Source organism: Microcaecilia unicolor, chromosome 2 (genome assembly GCF_901765095.1).
Source record: "Microcaecilia unicolor chromosome 2, aMicUni1.1, whole genome shotgun sequence".
Lineage (NCBI taxonomy): Eukaryota > Metazoa > Chordata > Amphibia > Gymnophiona > Siphonopidae > Microcaecilia > Microcaecilia unicolor.
Genome location: NC_044032.1, coordinates 373894567 through 373910318, shown reverse-complemented (window position 1 = coordinate 373910318; position 15752 = coordinate 373894567). Strand labels below are relative to the sequence as shown.

The 15752-nt window shown below is 40.3% G+C and overlaps 1 protein-coding gene across 1 annotated transcript in view; it reads right to left on the bottom strand.

Moving 5' to 3' along the window:
* ADGRL3 (adhesion G protein-coupled receptor L3) overlaps nucleotides 1-15752 on the bottom strand; it is a 1077673-nt gene that overhangs the window by 279264 nt on the left and 782657 nt on the right. The window contains 1 exon segment of the mRNA XM_030194565.1: nucleotides 14053-14091. Within this exon segment, the coding sequence (XP_030050425.1) occupies nucleotides 14053-14091 (39 nt within the window).

Sequence of the window (15752 nt, the reverse complement as noted above, 5' to 3'; positions counted from 1 at the left end):
TTATCGTTATCTACATGCTTAGCGTGCACAACAAATACTAGCACACTCCTAGCGTGGCATAGTAAACAGGGCCCTTAAAGCAGTACAATAATCTGTGACCAGTAATACTTACAGATGATTTAACAACAGATATAAATTAACAAAGACATTTACGAAAAAGCAATGGGGTTGATATTCAGCCGGTGGCAGTGAGAGTTTTTTTAGCCACCGCTGGTGTCATTGCCAGATATTCAATGCCGGGCCATGCCCAATAAATATCCAGGTTTACGCAGCTGCCTTTCTCTTATGCAGTTCAGTGCAATATTCAGCACTTAACCACGTAAGCGACACCGCATAAAGGTAGGACTAACTTTTATACGGTCCAATTCAACCCCCTAAACTTAGGAGGTTAATTCCTAAATATTGGCACTTAACCGCATGAGTGCCAACTCCACCTCCGAACTGCCCACAAAATAGCCGGCTTTGAGTTTAGCAGTCTGTGGTGAGATTCAGTGACACTAACCGGTTAAATCCCACTGAATATCAGTAGATTGCCCTAAACAAGCGATTTACCTGGCGAGGAACCATTTCTGGCTTGAACAATCACTTTGAATATCGACCCCCATGTTTTTAAATGGCATCATTTTCCTCAGGTCCACTGGTAATAAGTTTAGTGATATTAGTTTTGTCATGCCACCACTCTGCTAGCACAAGACAGAGCAGATGCTCACAAAAGTTTTGTCTTGAACAATTTGAGCATTGGCAGTGTGTCATTTATTCAATATCGCATAGTGAATGGTGAATAAAAGACATGGGTTGGGTCTTCAGGGTTACAGCTCAGTTTTTTTAAACTCCATTATTAGTGCAAGGATCTAAGAAACCATTTCTTAATGTTTACACCATTATCCAGGCTGATAGCAGGCACACTTAATTTAGCTATCTAATGACAGCTGCCTGCTGGAGAGTGTAAACAGGCATCCTTCTTTCATTAATCATTTAATTAACTAGTCAGTAGATTTAACAATTAATGTTACTTGGAAAAAGCAGTAGGTTTGTTAGATCCAAATCATATTTCATTAAACTAGGCAGGTAATGTACTAACTGGAGCAAATTTCTGTACAAATATTTCAGAACAATACACAATCATCTTCCTTGGTAGACAACACACAGACTTTTGCTACAGATACAGCTAATTATGTGCATAATCGTGCCTATCAATCAATGGTTAATGAGCTCATTTACATGATTTTGCATTGAAGCAACTGAAAAAAAGAAGGACTTATTTACTAAGCTACATTAATTGTTTAATGCACGAATTCCAACATGGTGCTAGCAGTTAATGCAGTCCATAGACTCTGAAGTGTGAACTAACTCCTGTGCTAAAAGCAAACTTGTGGGCCGATGCTCAGAATTCCCGCAATAAAAACGGCAGAAAACTAGCTTGCCAATGTTCAAAGGAAATGGTATTCAAATTATATGCACACTGTAAAAGCAAAAGCAAGGGGGGTGGGGGAGAAGAACATGCTTGGTGAGTGCGTAGAAGAGTTTTGCCGTACGCTTAGCTCTTGTGCGGATGCGCTAGGGAAACCCAAAAGTGAAGTGCACATTGGCATTTGTTTTCTGCACCTTTAAATATAAGCTTTTCAATTTTTAAAAAATTTATTCATTTATTTGTTACATTTGTATCCCATATTTTCCCACCTATTTGTAGGCTCAATGTGGCTTATATAGTACCGGAGAGGCGTTTGCAGACTCTGGTGTAAACAAATACAAATAGGCATATTTTCAAAGCACTTAGCCTTCCAAAGTTCCATAGAAACCTTCACAGTCAGCTAAGAGATCCGGAAGTCTCTGAGCCAATCACAGCGCGTTCAGCTCAGCTAAACACGCTGTGATTGACTCAGAGACTTCCAGGTCTCTCAGCTGAGTGAAGCACGGCCAAAAAGGAAGTTTTTATTATTTGGGTGTGAATAATGGCCAAAATGGAAGTCTATTTTTGTGATGGATGATTTCAACTGCACTCTCCAATATCAGCTGATTGAAAAACAGGGAGGTGAGTGGCACGGCGTCTTTGGGCGGCGTATATGACATACGTTTTTGACAATTTTTCAATCTAGCGCAGCCCCAACGAGAGGTACAACCTCTCGTAAACTTTTCCGGCGATTTCCACCGTTAAGGCAATCGGAAAAGGTTAGTGCATCTCATTACAACAGGGTTTCTGCATAATTTGCTCATCTGCATTCCGTTTTCGTTAGCTGCTACCGCCGTCGGAAAATGGCCTTTAGTGCATGCCACGGTTAAAAACTTGTTCATTAAATGCTCGTTAAAGGCTTGTTTAGTTTAGTGCATCTTGCTCTCAGTGCAGATTTATAACTTGGAACAGTTATATCTAAATGCAGGAAACAGGTTCCAATTTGTGCTTTCCGTTTCGGGTTTGCTCTGACTCGCACACATTTGTCGGTCACTACCGGCGCTTAGTAACTTGCACCAGGAGAGGTCCTTGCTGCTCTAACTGTACAGAGAGATCAGACAGTGCTTCAGGAGACCATTTTGCTCAGCCTGCTGGCCAGAACACCTCCACAGCCACTGGTGTGTAGTTTACCAACTTCAGGTGACAATTGGAGTACAAGGCAAGGAGGCGTCTATAGATGTCGGACCCCCCCCCCCCCCCCTAGAAATGGCTGGAACCCTGAGGAGGCCGGAAACTACCCCTCCCTTTAGGAAAGGTACTGGGAAGGGAGTGGAGGCAACAAGCTTGTTACCACCACAGCACACACTTTTTATTTAACTCCTGTGAGGTCTACTGAGAGGGATTCAGGTCTAAATGTGACGCTGAATACTTCATCTGAGAGTAAGTAACTGGAATGATGCTATGGAGAAACCTGTTGACAGTGTATCAATTCAAGTTACTAAGTTGGAAACAATTGATGAGAATCAAGGGGAGATTAAACATTTGGTGGATGATATAAAAGAGTTAAAAGTAGGGCAAGTGAAGTTGATGAAAAGTTCTTTGGACGTTCAGTACAAGATGGAACAAGTGGGAAATTCTCTGCAAGCTTGTAATTTGAGATTTTTGAACTTCCCTAAATTTCAAATGCTATCAGCGAGTGAAGTTTTCAAGGCATATATGCAGGAGGTATTGAAATTACCTAGGGGTCCTTTTACTAAGTCACGTAAGTGCCTACGTATGCCCAGCGTGCGTCAATTCTGAGTTACTGCTGAGTTACCGCCCAGCTACTGAGTGATAATTTCATTTTTTACGCATGTCCACTGCGCGCGTCGGAAAATATATTTTATTTTCTGGTGTACGGCAAAAACTGGACGGTAAGCGGCATTGTATGAACATTGACCATTATCGCCCAGTTAACGTGTGAGACCTTACCACTAAGTGAATGAGTGGTGGTAAGGTCTCAGACCCAAAATGGACGCATGCTAATTTTGATTTTGCCGCATGTCCATTTTCGGCAAAATAAAAGAAAAAGGCCTTTTTTTTACAGGCGTGCTGAAAAATGGATATGCACACATCCAAAACACACACCTACACTAGCGCAGCCCATTTTTCAGCGCACCTTAGTAAAAGGACCCCTTAGTGACCCTCTACCCCCTGTAAATAAGATCTGCTACTTGCCTTATAAGAAGCAACAGATGGTCGAGTCATCTAGTCAAGGCCCTATTATCCTATATAATAATTTTCACCTCCAACGTTCTATGCGTCTGGCTGCTTGTGTCCGTGACTTTCTTCAGAATTGGTCTGCTAGGCTCCGAAGCCCTGGCTAACATCACTGTTGCCATTGTGGCCACACCCCTGGGGGCGGGGCTGACTTGGGAGGGGGCAGGGCACGTGACGTGGACGCGGATCACAGCGCCGCCGGGGAAGGCAATGGAAAAAAGCAGGGTGGGGCAGCAGCCAGGCCGCAGCGATCAGGATCATGAGCCCCCCCCCACCTGGCGCATCAACCCCCCCCCCCTCGGTGCATCACCAAAGCCCCCCCTTGGCGCATCACCCCCCCTCAGCCCCCACCACTCCCTGCGGAGCTATCCCAGCGCTGCCCAATATCCCGATTACGGAGGCTAACACGGAGGGACAGAGGGAGGGAACGACCCTGAAACACGGAGGGAGGGAGGGGACTACCCTGAAACACGGAAGGTCAACTGAGCATGAGACACTAATGGCTGGACATCAAAAACCTCCAACAGGGATTGGACTGTACACCACAGCCACTTTTACGTCACTTTATCGACTGGGACCCCAGGAAGACGAACTTCACTCATGATCCCAACAATCCCTCTATAACATAAGTAGAGAGTTCATTCTAAATTTAAATCAACAATGTTTCCTTCTCCGTATAAAGGATAAATTGAGAGGGGACGACCCTGAAACACGGAGGGAGGGAGGGGATGACCCTGGAACTTGGAGGGAGGGAGGGGATGACCCTGGAACTCGGAGGGAGGGAGGGAGGGAGGGAGGGGACGACCCTGGAACTCGACGGAAAGAGAGAGAAGACGACCCTGGAACTCAGAGGGAGGGAGGGGACGACCCTGGCACTCGAAGACAGGGAGGGAGGGAGGGGACGACCCTGGAACTGGGAGGGAGGGAGGGGGGGCCTGGCACACACTCTCATTCTCACACACACACTCTCTCTCTCACAGACACACTCACACCCAGTCTCATTCTCTCTCTGTCACACGCACACACTCACACATTCACTCTCTCTCTCTCTCACACAGTCACTCTCACACACACTCTCTCAAACATACACACTCCAAGGAAAACCTTGCTAGCGCCCATTTCATTTGTGTCAGAAATGGGCCTTTTTCACTAGTTGATAATATAATTGAATATATCTCAAGAAGTAGTAGATGCACGTACTACGCTCCTGGTATCCTTCATGTCAGACAAAAAATGTAATTCTTCATCTGTTTTTCAAAAATAGGTCTATAAATAGTGGTGTTTTCTTGATGTTGATCAAGAAATTCAGCGGAGTAGGTCTTTTTTAGAACTTCCCCCTCGTATTATGCAAACTGGTGGAGAATTTGTTTTCTCCATTTTCTTGTGAGATGTTTAGTAAAATTTCAGAATGTTTAGGTATAATTTTTATGACCTGCTTCATCTAAAACAGGTTCTGGATAAAAAGTTCCCATTACAGCTAGGTAGTGTACCTTATGTTTAGATACTACAGTATATTCGGGTATAAAAATGAATGTCAGTTAGCACAGGCCTTTTCTTTTGTTTGACTTGTTTATGTTATGATTGTTCTTTGTAAATTCTGTCGGATTTCTTTATTGGGGGCACTGAGAGGATTAGTTTAATTTTCTGTTATTTGAAGTAATTTACCTATTTTTATAATTATTTTTTTTTTCTTTAGTGGAATCCTATTTCTGCTCCAGTGTAATATTTTTGTTTGTTAAATGTATGAATATTTAAGAAAGTTAAAAAAAAATATTTGAGTAATGGTTAAATTGGATTGGAGCTACTTTGATGCAATTTTATGGAAGGCAAAATATCATGTTTAATAATTGAAAACAAACATATGATAATAAATCCCTATCAAAGGATTTTTTGGTACTTTTCTCAGGTGTAAGAAAACAGCAGAGGCCTGAGAATCCACATTTTAACACTGCCAGTCTCACAGCTGCTTGTATGAAGATTAGTTCTCTCTTAGGTGTTTCCTTTATGACAGTTTGAATGCTTCTTTTCAAATGGTCCAGTCAGTGGCAGGAATTTTAGAGCATCTGCCATTTCATTTACGAACTGTTTATTAGCTTTTTAATTTTATGCTTATTAGATTCTTGAAATACCCTGTTTCTCTGGTACAACAAAGAGGTTGAGAATGCTGGGATATTATTAAATTCATTATCATTTCTACATCAAAAACAATTTCTTCTTTGTACTTAATGGGTGAAAAATATTATAGAGGTCATTTTAAAAGCATCTTCACATCTAAATAGCAGCATTTAAAGATGTGCATCAGCCACATGTCTAATTCCAGAAAGATGCTGTTTGAATGAGATCACTTAGTCCGAACTTTCAAGGGGGCATGTGTTTTTTTTGCAACACGCCAACATCTGGTTTCCTACCAGCTCAGTCACACACAGATTTTCAAAAAGTGATCTTGTTTGGCCAAAGTCTTACATGAGGAATAAAGGGACCCTTTTACAAAGGATTGCCCAAAAGTGGCCTGCGCTGGTGTAGGCGTATATTTTGGATGCATGCTGGTCAATTTCCTGAGCGCGCCTAGAAAAAAAGGGGATTTTTTAAAATGTGCCAGAAAATAGACGTGTGGCAAAATGAAAACCAGCGCACGTCCATTTTTTGGCCTGACACCTTAACGCCACCCATTGACTTAGCGATAAGGTTTCACATGCTAACTGGGTGGTGAGTGTGCAGCTTGCACCAATAGCCGATTTCTGCTGGGTAAGGTCCCACGGTAGAAAATAGAAAATATTTTCCACCACATGTTTTGGGAGTGCATCAAAAATGGAATTACCACCCGGGACATGCAGTAGCCAGATGGTAGTGCCAATTTCATGCATGTTGGACGTGCGTAGGCGTCTACACGCATTAGTAAAAGGACCCAAGGGAAGTAATTCTTAATTCTCCATCCCTTCCCCTAAATTACTAAAATGAAAAAAATTGTGACTTCACTCATTAATTGGCAGCACTTATTACAGACACGTTTGTAAAATGGTTCAATACGCAAAAGTTGTAAAAGTAGGCCCCTGTTTACAAAGCCATGCTAGTGGCTGCTACGCTGCAATTCCGACACAGCCCATTCAAAGTGAATGGGCTGTGTCGGCATTACCGCACCGCCAGCTGCTAGCACAGCTTTGTAAACAGGCAGGTTGTTGCTTTCAGGAACAAGTGCCGGCACGTCTATGTGGTAGCTGTCAAACTGATGCTGCCATTTATGCACACATGTATGTTTATAAAATGACTGCCTTCGCTGAATGTGCCAGCAAATACATATGCACACCTGCATGTCCTTGTATGTACTTTATAGAAGGCTCCACATTCAGCAAAGCCTTTTGTAAAATACCAGCAGAATTGAAGTAGTACAAACCTAGGCTTCTCATTTCTGATCTCAATGACTTATCTAAAATGGGCCTTCACGTCTATTGTGAGAACAGATCTCTTTGTAATACTTCTTTAGAGGGAGCCTCCCCTACACTGGATCAGATGGGAACAAAATAGCATATGGCAGTGGTTCCCAAACCTGGTCCTGGAGGCACCTCAGCCAATCAGGTTTTTAGGATATCCACAATGAATATTGATGAGATAGATTTGCATTCAGATTTGCAAGCAGTGGAGGCAGTGCATGCAAATCTCTCTCTCTCTTGAATATTCATTATGGGTATCCTGAAAAACTGACTGGCTGGGATGCCTCCAGGACCAGGTTTGGGAACCACTGGTGTATGGCCAGAGCAACTCTCTTGGACATATTTTCCCACCACTTACTTTGTACAATACGATTAGCATTTTTAGTAGAAAGGTAGAGACTTCAGCTGGAACACAAGCAAGTGCTCTACTCTGGACTTTTATCATAATGAATTATAAAATCTGGAATTGTATGCAATGATAATGTAAAAATAAAAAATGCCCCAATAGTACAGAGGTTAACTATTATAACAAGAACTTATTTTTTTTAGTTACAACACGGAAGACTTTTATCCAGAACCTCTGGCTAATCTTGGTTGTAAACACATAATAATTAACATAAAACATTACTCCATTGTTGTTATGCAAGAGAATGCAGTGGATAATAAGACATTTTATGAGAATAATATTGTATTTCTCATATAAAACTGTAGTTCTCTTGATTTTATTTTTCTCTGACTTTTGCTCTCTAACGGAGTGCACCTTGGGGTCAAGCCAATTACTCAGAAACAATATGAAACGTCTTGTACACCTGAATTTGTGAGTTATATCATTTTGTATTCATGTCAGAAAATCTATATGGGGCGCACCTCACAAGCAATGAAGACACAATTAACTGAACACAGGAGCCACCTAAACACCCATTCTCTAACTCCCCAGTGAATACATTTCAGCACTTGCAATGGTTGGTGGTGAAATATCAACTGGGCCAACATGGCAATAAATAAGTGTATGTGCTCCTCAAACTGGGAAAGCACAGGTATACTTTTGCTCTGCCCTAGTCCAACCCCAAAACGGCCAAGACCATGCCCCTTGTCATATGCATGCATTCATGGTTTGGATGTGCACATTATGTATTTAAATGTGAAAGCAATATACACATCTAAATGTTGATTTATGCAAGTCCAAAAAACAAACAGGGCTTCTAAAATGAACACCATAGTATGGCATCCATTCAAAACGATGCCTTCTAGTTCTGCCATGCGAAAGTTGGCATACTTTAGTTCTAACTAGTGTCCATGATCTATAGATAAATATTGTTGAAGTTAGTGTAAGTCCAAATGGATTTATTTTGTACTAGTTTCTGCTGTGTTCAGGTATCTATAATGAAATCTCTTTAGAAATTTATAAAATGCAACTTTCATTCTGCATAGGGAATGCTGTTGTACTGTAACACTACATCCACTGAGACAAAAAGAGTGATAAGCTGCTCTGTATTCTTTAATCTGTTCAGAAAGACCATGGCATTTGGTATGAATCTCTTCATGTTTTGTTCTAAAAAATTGAGAATCTGTGCTATTTGTAAGTGTATCATTACTGGCTATGACTCAGTCTTCAGGGGTTCTCAGGCTTGTGAATTTAGAACGTGTACAGAAGGATGGATTGGCATTTGGTTTTTCGTTTGAGACTGTGTATGCTTACAAATGTGTTGATAAGCTTTTCAGGTGTTTATTATATTCCTACAGGCTTCTTGCAAAGTTTCCTGTAGTATATATTGTTTGAGAACTGTCCGCATCCCTCTTTCATGTATTGTTCTGTGTGTATAATCATAATAGTGTATGCTGTGCTGGCTTGTTCTGGTTATTTTGTAGGTTTGTTTATTTTACTTATTTGTTATTGAGGCTCTTTCCTGCAGAGAAGGATTCATGAATATTTTTCTGTTTGTTGTAAAATGATTTTACCCTGTATCTGGTAGTCTTACTATTTTGTTCACTTTGTAGGACGATGGAATAAGTTCTCTTTCTTTTGCATTTATCATGCTGTGTGCTGAAAGTGTTTTTTTCTTAAATTGTAGAAATATATTATTCTCTACAGTGTTCTAAAAAATATTCTAGATTTAAGTATAGTTGAATTTCATTTAGGAGTCAATTTATCTAGATTTTCAGAAAGCTTTTGACAAAGTACCTCATGAGAGACTCCTGAGAAAATTAAGGAGTCATGGGATAGGAGGCAATGTCCTGTGGATTAAGAACTGGTTACTGGACAGAAAACAGGGGGTATGGTTAAATGACCATTTTCTTCAATGTAGGATGGGTGAATAGTGTAGTGCCACAGAGATCTGTACTAGGATCAGTGCTATTTAACATATTTATAAATGATCAGGAAGGTGATTAAATTTGCAGAAGACGCAAAACTATTCAAAGTTGTCAAAGTAAAGTTGGCCAAGTGTTCATCAGGGATGCCCTTCTTTTTTCCATTATCAGCCGAGGACGCCCATGTGTTAAGCATGCCCCAGTCCCGCGTTCGCTATGCTTCTGACACCCCCCCAGGAACTTTGGTCGTCCCCACAACGCTAAGCAGTTGAGGGCGCCCACAATTGGCTTTCAATTATGCCGATTTGGGCGACCCTGGGAGAAGGACGCCCATCTCCCAATTTGTGTTGAAAGATGGGCGCCCTTCTCTTTCGAAAATGAGCCCATTATTATAGTTGGTTGTGCCTTCTTGACCATCTAACATATGTATGGTTCCACAACATTTAGAAAATGCAATTCCCTGTTTCAATGGTGCCATTTCTGCCATTAGCTACAATGTTGTATTACTTCTTAGTGTTTTTCCTTGCTTATTTGGACATTTGGGATGCCTGCTGGGTTTCCAGACTCTTCTCCCTATTTCTCAATTTTTACAAGACTCTGCTCCTTTTCTTTGTTTCTAACAATCATGCTACACTCATATCTCTCCCATCGTGGCAACCCTTCATACCATGAAATTGCATTGTCTCTTCAAAATGATTTTGCTTCAGTATAAATACTGTATACCTCACCAGGCTCACCATCCACACACAGGCCTTCCTGTTTTGTTTTGTTTTTTACTTTTTCTTCCCTTGCATTTTCTACCCTACAGCTATTTATTTGGATTTTGCTCACACCATTTTCAGTAGTAGCTCAAGGTGAGTTACATTCAGGTACACTGGGTATTTGTCTGTCCCTGGAGGGCTCACAATCTAATTAGAATACATTTCCTCTAGGCATCCAGCATATCTCTTGCTGCTTACCTTTCAAATGGGCTAAAAATAAATCTATTGAATATTGCTTCCTTTAAATAGAGCTCAGGTTCATTTTCAGTAAAATGTGTTGAGAATAATTGAAAACATCTAATCTAGACATTTCAAGTTATTCCTGTATTCAGCGGCACTATGGGGAGTGATTCTACACAGAAACTGCAAAAATTTACTTCAGATATGTGCATAAATTACCAGAATACTAGCATGTATGAATACACGTATGGATGTGTTGACATGATCTGCAGGAGCAGTGATATTACAAAGTTGCATGTAGAAACAAATGGGTGAATTCTATATATGGTGCTGAAAAAACCAGCACCAAAAAAGGCACTATTCTATAAGCACTAAAGTTAGGCGTGGTTTATAGAAAAGCCTAACTTTAGGCGTGGCCATTTGCACCAAATGAAACATGGTGCAAATGTGCACACCTATCCCTGTTATATAACAACGTGCATAACTGAAGTATGCCCCCGCTCCACCCATGACCTCTCATTTCTGCGCCTCTTTTTTTCTACTCACACGTTAAATTTAGGTACGGATCCTGTGCCTACATTTACACACAATTAAATCTAATTAGTGACAATAATTGCTTGTTGAAAAGCCAATTATTGGCACTAATTAGCTTGTTATTCAATTAAATTGTGACAAAGCCCAAATTTGTACACACAATTTTTAGTCACTTTTATAGAATTAGGAGACAGTGAGGTGCATTTTCAAAGCACTTAGCGCCCTATTTACTAAGGTGCGCTATCATTTTTAGACACTCATATCTTCCTATAGGTGTCTTTAGCATTTAGTGCACGCTAAAAACGCTAGCGTGTGCTTAGCATAGCTTAGCAAACAGGGCCCTAAAAATGCTAGCATACCCTTAGCACAGATCAGTGTAGAGGGCCCTTACACTTAGAAAGTTACACCAATTAAACTTTGTGCTTTGAAAATGAGCCCCAGTGTGTCATCAACTGGCAGCTTCACTGATAAATGTTGACACCTCCATATATAATTGGCAATTAACTATTGAAGCCAATACCTCACAACACAATGAAGGATAAAAATAATCTTGTCCAAAGGAGTAGGGAAGGGACAAGGGACCACCAATTCAAAACAGGACTCCAGAGCTTGGTAAATAAAGTAATTTATTCCCAAAGACCAGATACAGTCAACTTGACATGGTCCTGTCTTTCGGCAGTAATACACCTGCTTCAGAAGTCAGAATAAACCTTGTTCCACAACAGAAAAATGGCACAAAGTCATTAATACTGAAGCTCATTCAAACAAATGCGGCAACACTAAAGTCACGCACAAAAAACACATGTAAATGCCTCTAGTTACAGAACAGGAGATGCTTTTAAAATGACCTATCTGTATACATTTATATTCTGTAGAATCTCCCTCTAAAGAAGGTTATGGATTTTTTAAATATTAAAACAAATATCTAGTAGTTGGATGATCCAATAAAATATCTTAACATTAATTCATCATGTTTCACAGAAAAGACAGGTATCTAGAGATATAAGATCTCATAATGAGGTAATTTTCTAATCACACCTACTTATGACTGCTCTTCATTTCAAGTACAGTATGCTGTTTCTTCTGCACAAATTTTTCTCATAGCGGGGACTGAGTTATAGAACTCGCCATAGCAGTTGAGAGCAATTACATCGCAATTACTGCTTCATAAATGTTTAAAAGCCTATTTGTTTAAGCAAGCATTTCTGAATGAAGAAATAGCAGTCCTATTATTCAGAGGCAGGTGGATAGTGTTTTTTATGTGGAATTGTGTGTTTCATAATTAGTGATTTTGTTATACATGCTATTTGAACTCCACTTAGATTTCTAGATAATGCAATCTATAAATTCTTATAAATAAATACAAATAAATAAAAGGACTGATTCCATTTAAAACGCAAATCTTTTCATTCAAATAATTTTGTATTGTGTAGATCGAATGCTTAAAACTATGAACGTTCTTAATAAAAGGTTCAGTAAGTGCTGAGCCTTTTATAAAATATGTATGTCTCTAGCATTTAGAGAGCGCTCATTTTAGTGTGCACTAAAAACGCTAGCACGCATTAGTAAACAGGGCCCTCTGTTTATTAGTGTGACTTGAAAGATTTAGGGGTCATTTCACTAAGCTGCGTAAGCGTCTACGCACGTCCAACACACCACAAAATGGAGTTACCGCCTGACTACCACATGGATCTTGCGGTAATTTCATTTTTGACGTGCGTCCGCTACGCGCGTCTGAAAAATAATTTTCATTTTCTGGCACGCGTAACGGACACACACCAAGTGGCATTTGGCGCGCGTAGGTCATTACCACCCGGTTACCTTGTGAGTCCTTACCACTAGGTTAATGGTGGGCGGTAAGGTCTCAGACCCAAAATGTATGCATGTCCATTTTCATTTTGCCGCATGTCCATTTTTGGCAAAAAAAAGGTCTTTTTTTACAGGTGCGCTATAAAATGGATCGGTGTGTGCCCAAAACCCGTGCCTACACTACCGCAAGCCATTTTTTAGCGTGCCTTAGTAAGAGGACCCCTTAGTGCATGCTAAACTGTTGTAATACACCTCCAAATTCACGTGTGTTAAAAACATTTCGGAACAACAGAGGGAAATCACAGCACACAATACAAGAAAGCTCTATGGGTCTCCAGAACTGGGATGAAGTCCTTAGTGCTTTTTGGTGTTGTTAAAAAGTTTCAACACGTTAAAACAATTTTTATTAAAACAAACTTCTGTAAACGAACCAAAAAAAAGCATCCAAAAGTCAAGCCCAAACAAATCAAAAATACTTTTCTTTTTCCCTGAGCACATTCCTATGGGTCCTTTTCCTAAGATGCACTAACGGATTAGTGTGCGTTGTGCCATGCACCCACAGGTATACAATGGGCTAAGTGGCATTTAGCATGCACTATATTTGTTAGCACACCTTAGTAAAAGGACCTTCTAGTTATTTACTATCAGTTAACACAGATAGGTCCTACAGAAAATAGCACGTTAACTGTTAGTAAATGACCCCTCCCCCCATTATTTTTATATTATCGCGGCCCAGAGAGGGTAATTCTGTAACAGTTCACCTACATTTAGGGACCAAGAATATCAGCATAAATGCATGTAAGTGTCAATATTCCAGTTGCATACCATTCTATAAGCTGGCATCTCAATGCGAGAGTGCATAGGTTAAAGGTGGGCATACAAATGGCCAGAGTCTGGGCCAAGCACAAGCAGGAGGTACAGTTACCCACATAAATGATAGAATATGTTAACTTATGCACATATCTCCTGAGCCGTGGCTGGTATAGGTGCTTGTGCCTGATATACATGTATATTTGACTTGCTACACTAATACTGTATAAAGAAAAATAGGCATCTAATTTACTTCATAGAATGGGCTCCTAATAGGCTTATTCTTGGTTCCTACAATGAGGTGCCCCATTGTACTGTAGAATTACCCTCTTTAACAACACACCTATTTTATTTATGTTTATTTAATAGCATTGTATGCAAAACCACCCTCGTGCACCAGATGGCAGAGATTAAACGTGAGATTTAATATGGATTCAAAGATGACGTAAGTTGGGCATGCCATGTGATTTGGGAAAGGACGAACACACAAGAGTTACGCATACACAAAAACAGCACAATAGACAATGGAATGATGTGCCGTGTTCCACATTCATAAAAAGAGTAGAAGTACCTGGACATAGGCTCTGCAAGAGCGCTCTCTTTTCTGAAGCTGAATCCACAAAGACAGCAGAGTAAACACAGAACAGAAAAAGCTAGTTAGTGACACAAGTAAACAGAAATTATTAGATAGATGTACAGTACACGTATCTTATACACTTTCAGAGTTGCTACTGAACTATATCCAGTGCTACCAGAATACAATATAGCATATAAAAAAAATAGCACACAACAGCAAACAGTGGCAGCTAGTTTGGAAACAAGGAATGGTAGAATTCACCAGTAATAAGAATTTTGGGCGTATTCTATAAAGGTTATGCTCCTAAATTACGAGCATACCCTCTATGCTCAAAAATAGATTATGCTTGTAATTTAGGAGCATAAATTTAGGAGCACAATCTTTATAGAATAAGGCCCTTTATACAAAAATTAGAGGCCCTTTTACTAAAGTGCATTAAGATATGTGGTTAATGTGGCTTAATGTGGGATTTTCCCCACACGTTAACCGCAATCTAGCATGGCACTTTTTAACATTTTTATTTTACAGGTCGTGCGCTAATAGCACACTATACTTGGCCAGGCTTAATATTGGTGCATTTACCACCTCCTGTTTTGGAGGTACTAAGTGCTCCCATGTCAATTCTGCATTATTTACAGTAAATTAGCAATACTGCCTTTACTAACTTGTACACCTAGGCGGTTAAAATCTAAGTAAAACATACAATACCAGAAAAAGAAAAAGGAATAAACTACAATAAACTGAAAGAAAAATAACCAGCAATCAGAGTGTGCCCGTAAGAACAGGGCGGAGGAAAAGAGCCAGTTAGCAAGTGTTAAATATACCCAGGTTGATATTCAAAGCGATTTAACCAGCCAGAAACAGCTCCTGAATGTTTAAGTCGCCTGTTTGGTCCTAATTGCTAGCTTACAGTGGCACTTTACCGGTTAGTGCTACTGAAAATAACTGATGAGCAACAAACTGAAAACTGGCTATTTTGGGGGTGTTCTGGGGGTAGGGTTGCCACTTAGCCAGTTAAGTGACAATATTCAGAACTTAACCAGTAAGGGTAACCACATAAAAGTCAGGCCTATCTTTATGTGGTACCTCATAGCTGGTTAAGTGCTGAATATTGCACTTAACTGGCTATGCATTAACCAGCTCTGCAAACATGGAAATTCAATGCCAGCACCTGGACATGGCCCGACAATGTATTTCCAGGTTTAATGCCAGCAGCGATCAGCAAAACACTGATTGCTGCCAGCTGAATATCGGGCTCAAAGTGTTAGGTGGCTAATGCATCCATGCCCACTCCCTGCCTATACCACGCCCCCTCCCAAAACTATTTTTTTAAAAATCACTAACACACGGTTAAGTGTGTGGACAGAGGACAAATACCACAAAAAACCTTTAATGCCTTTGTCCAGTATCCTGTTTTCACACGCTAACCATGCATTGAGAGAACGCCCTTTAGAAAAAGTGCCCCTTAACTATTCAGTGAAATAAATTTGCCTGCAGGTGTCACAAAATGTTTAAAGGCATTTTAGGGGTCCTTTTACTAAGCCGCAGTAAAAAGTGGCCTGTGATAGTTTGGGCACGTATTTTGGGCGTCCACTGGGCTATTTTTTTACCATGGCTGGGAAAAAGGTCCTTTTTTTTTAATGGGCCAGGAAATGGGCATGCACTGGAATTAAAACTACCGCATGCCTATTTAC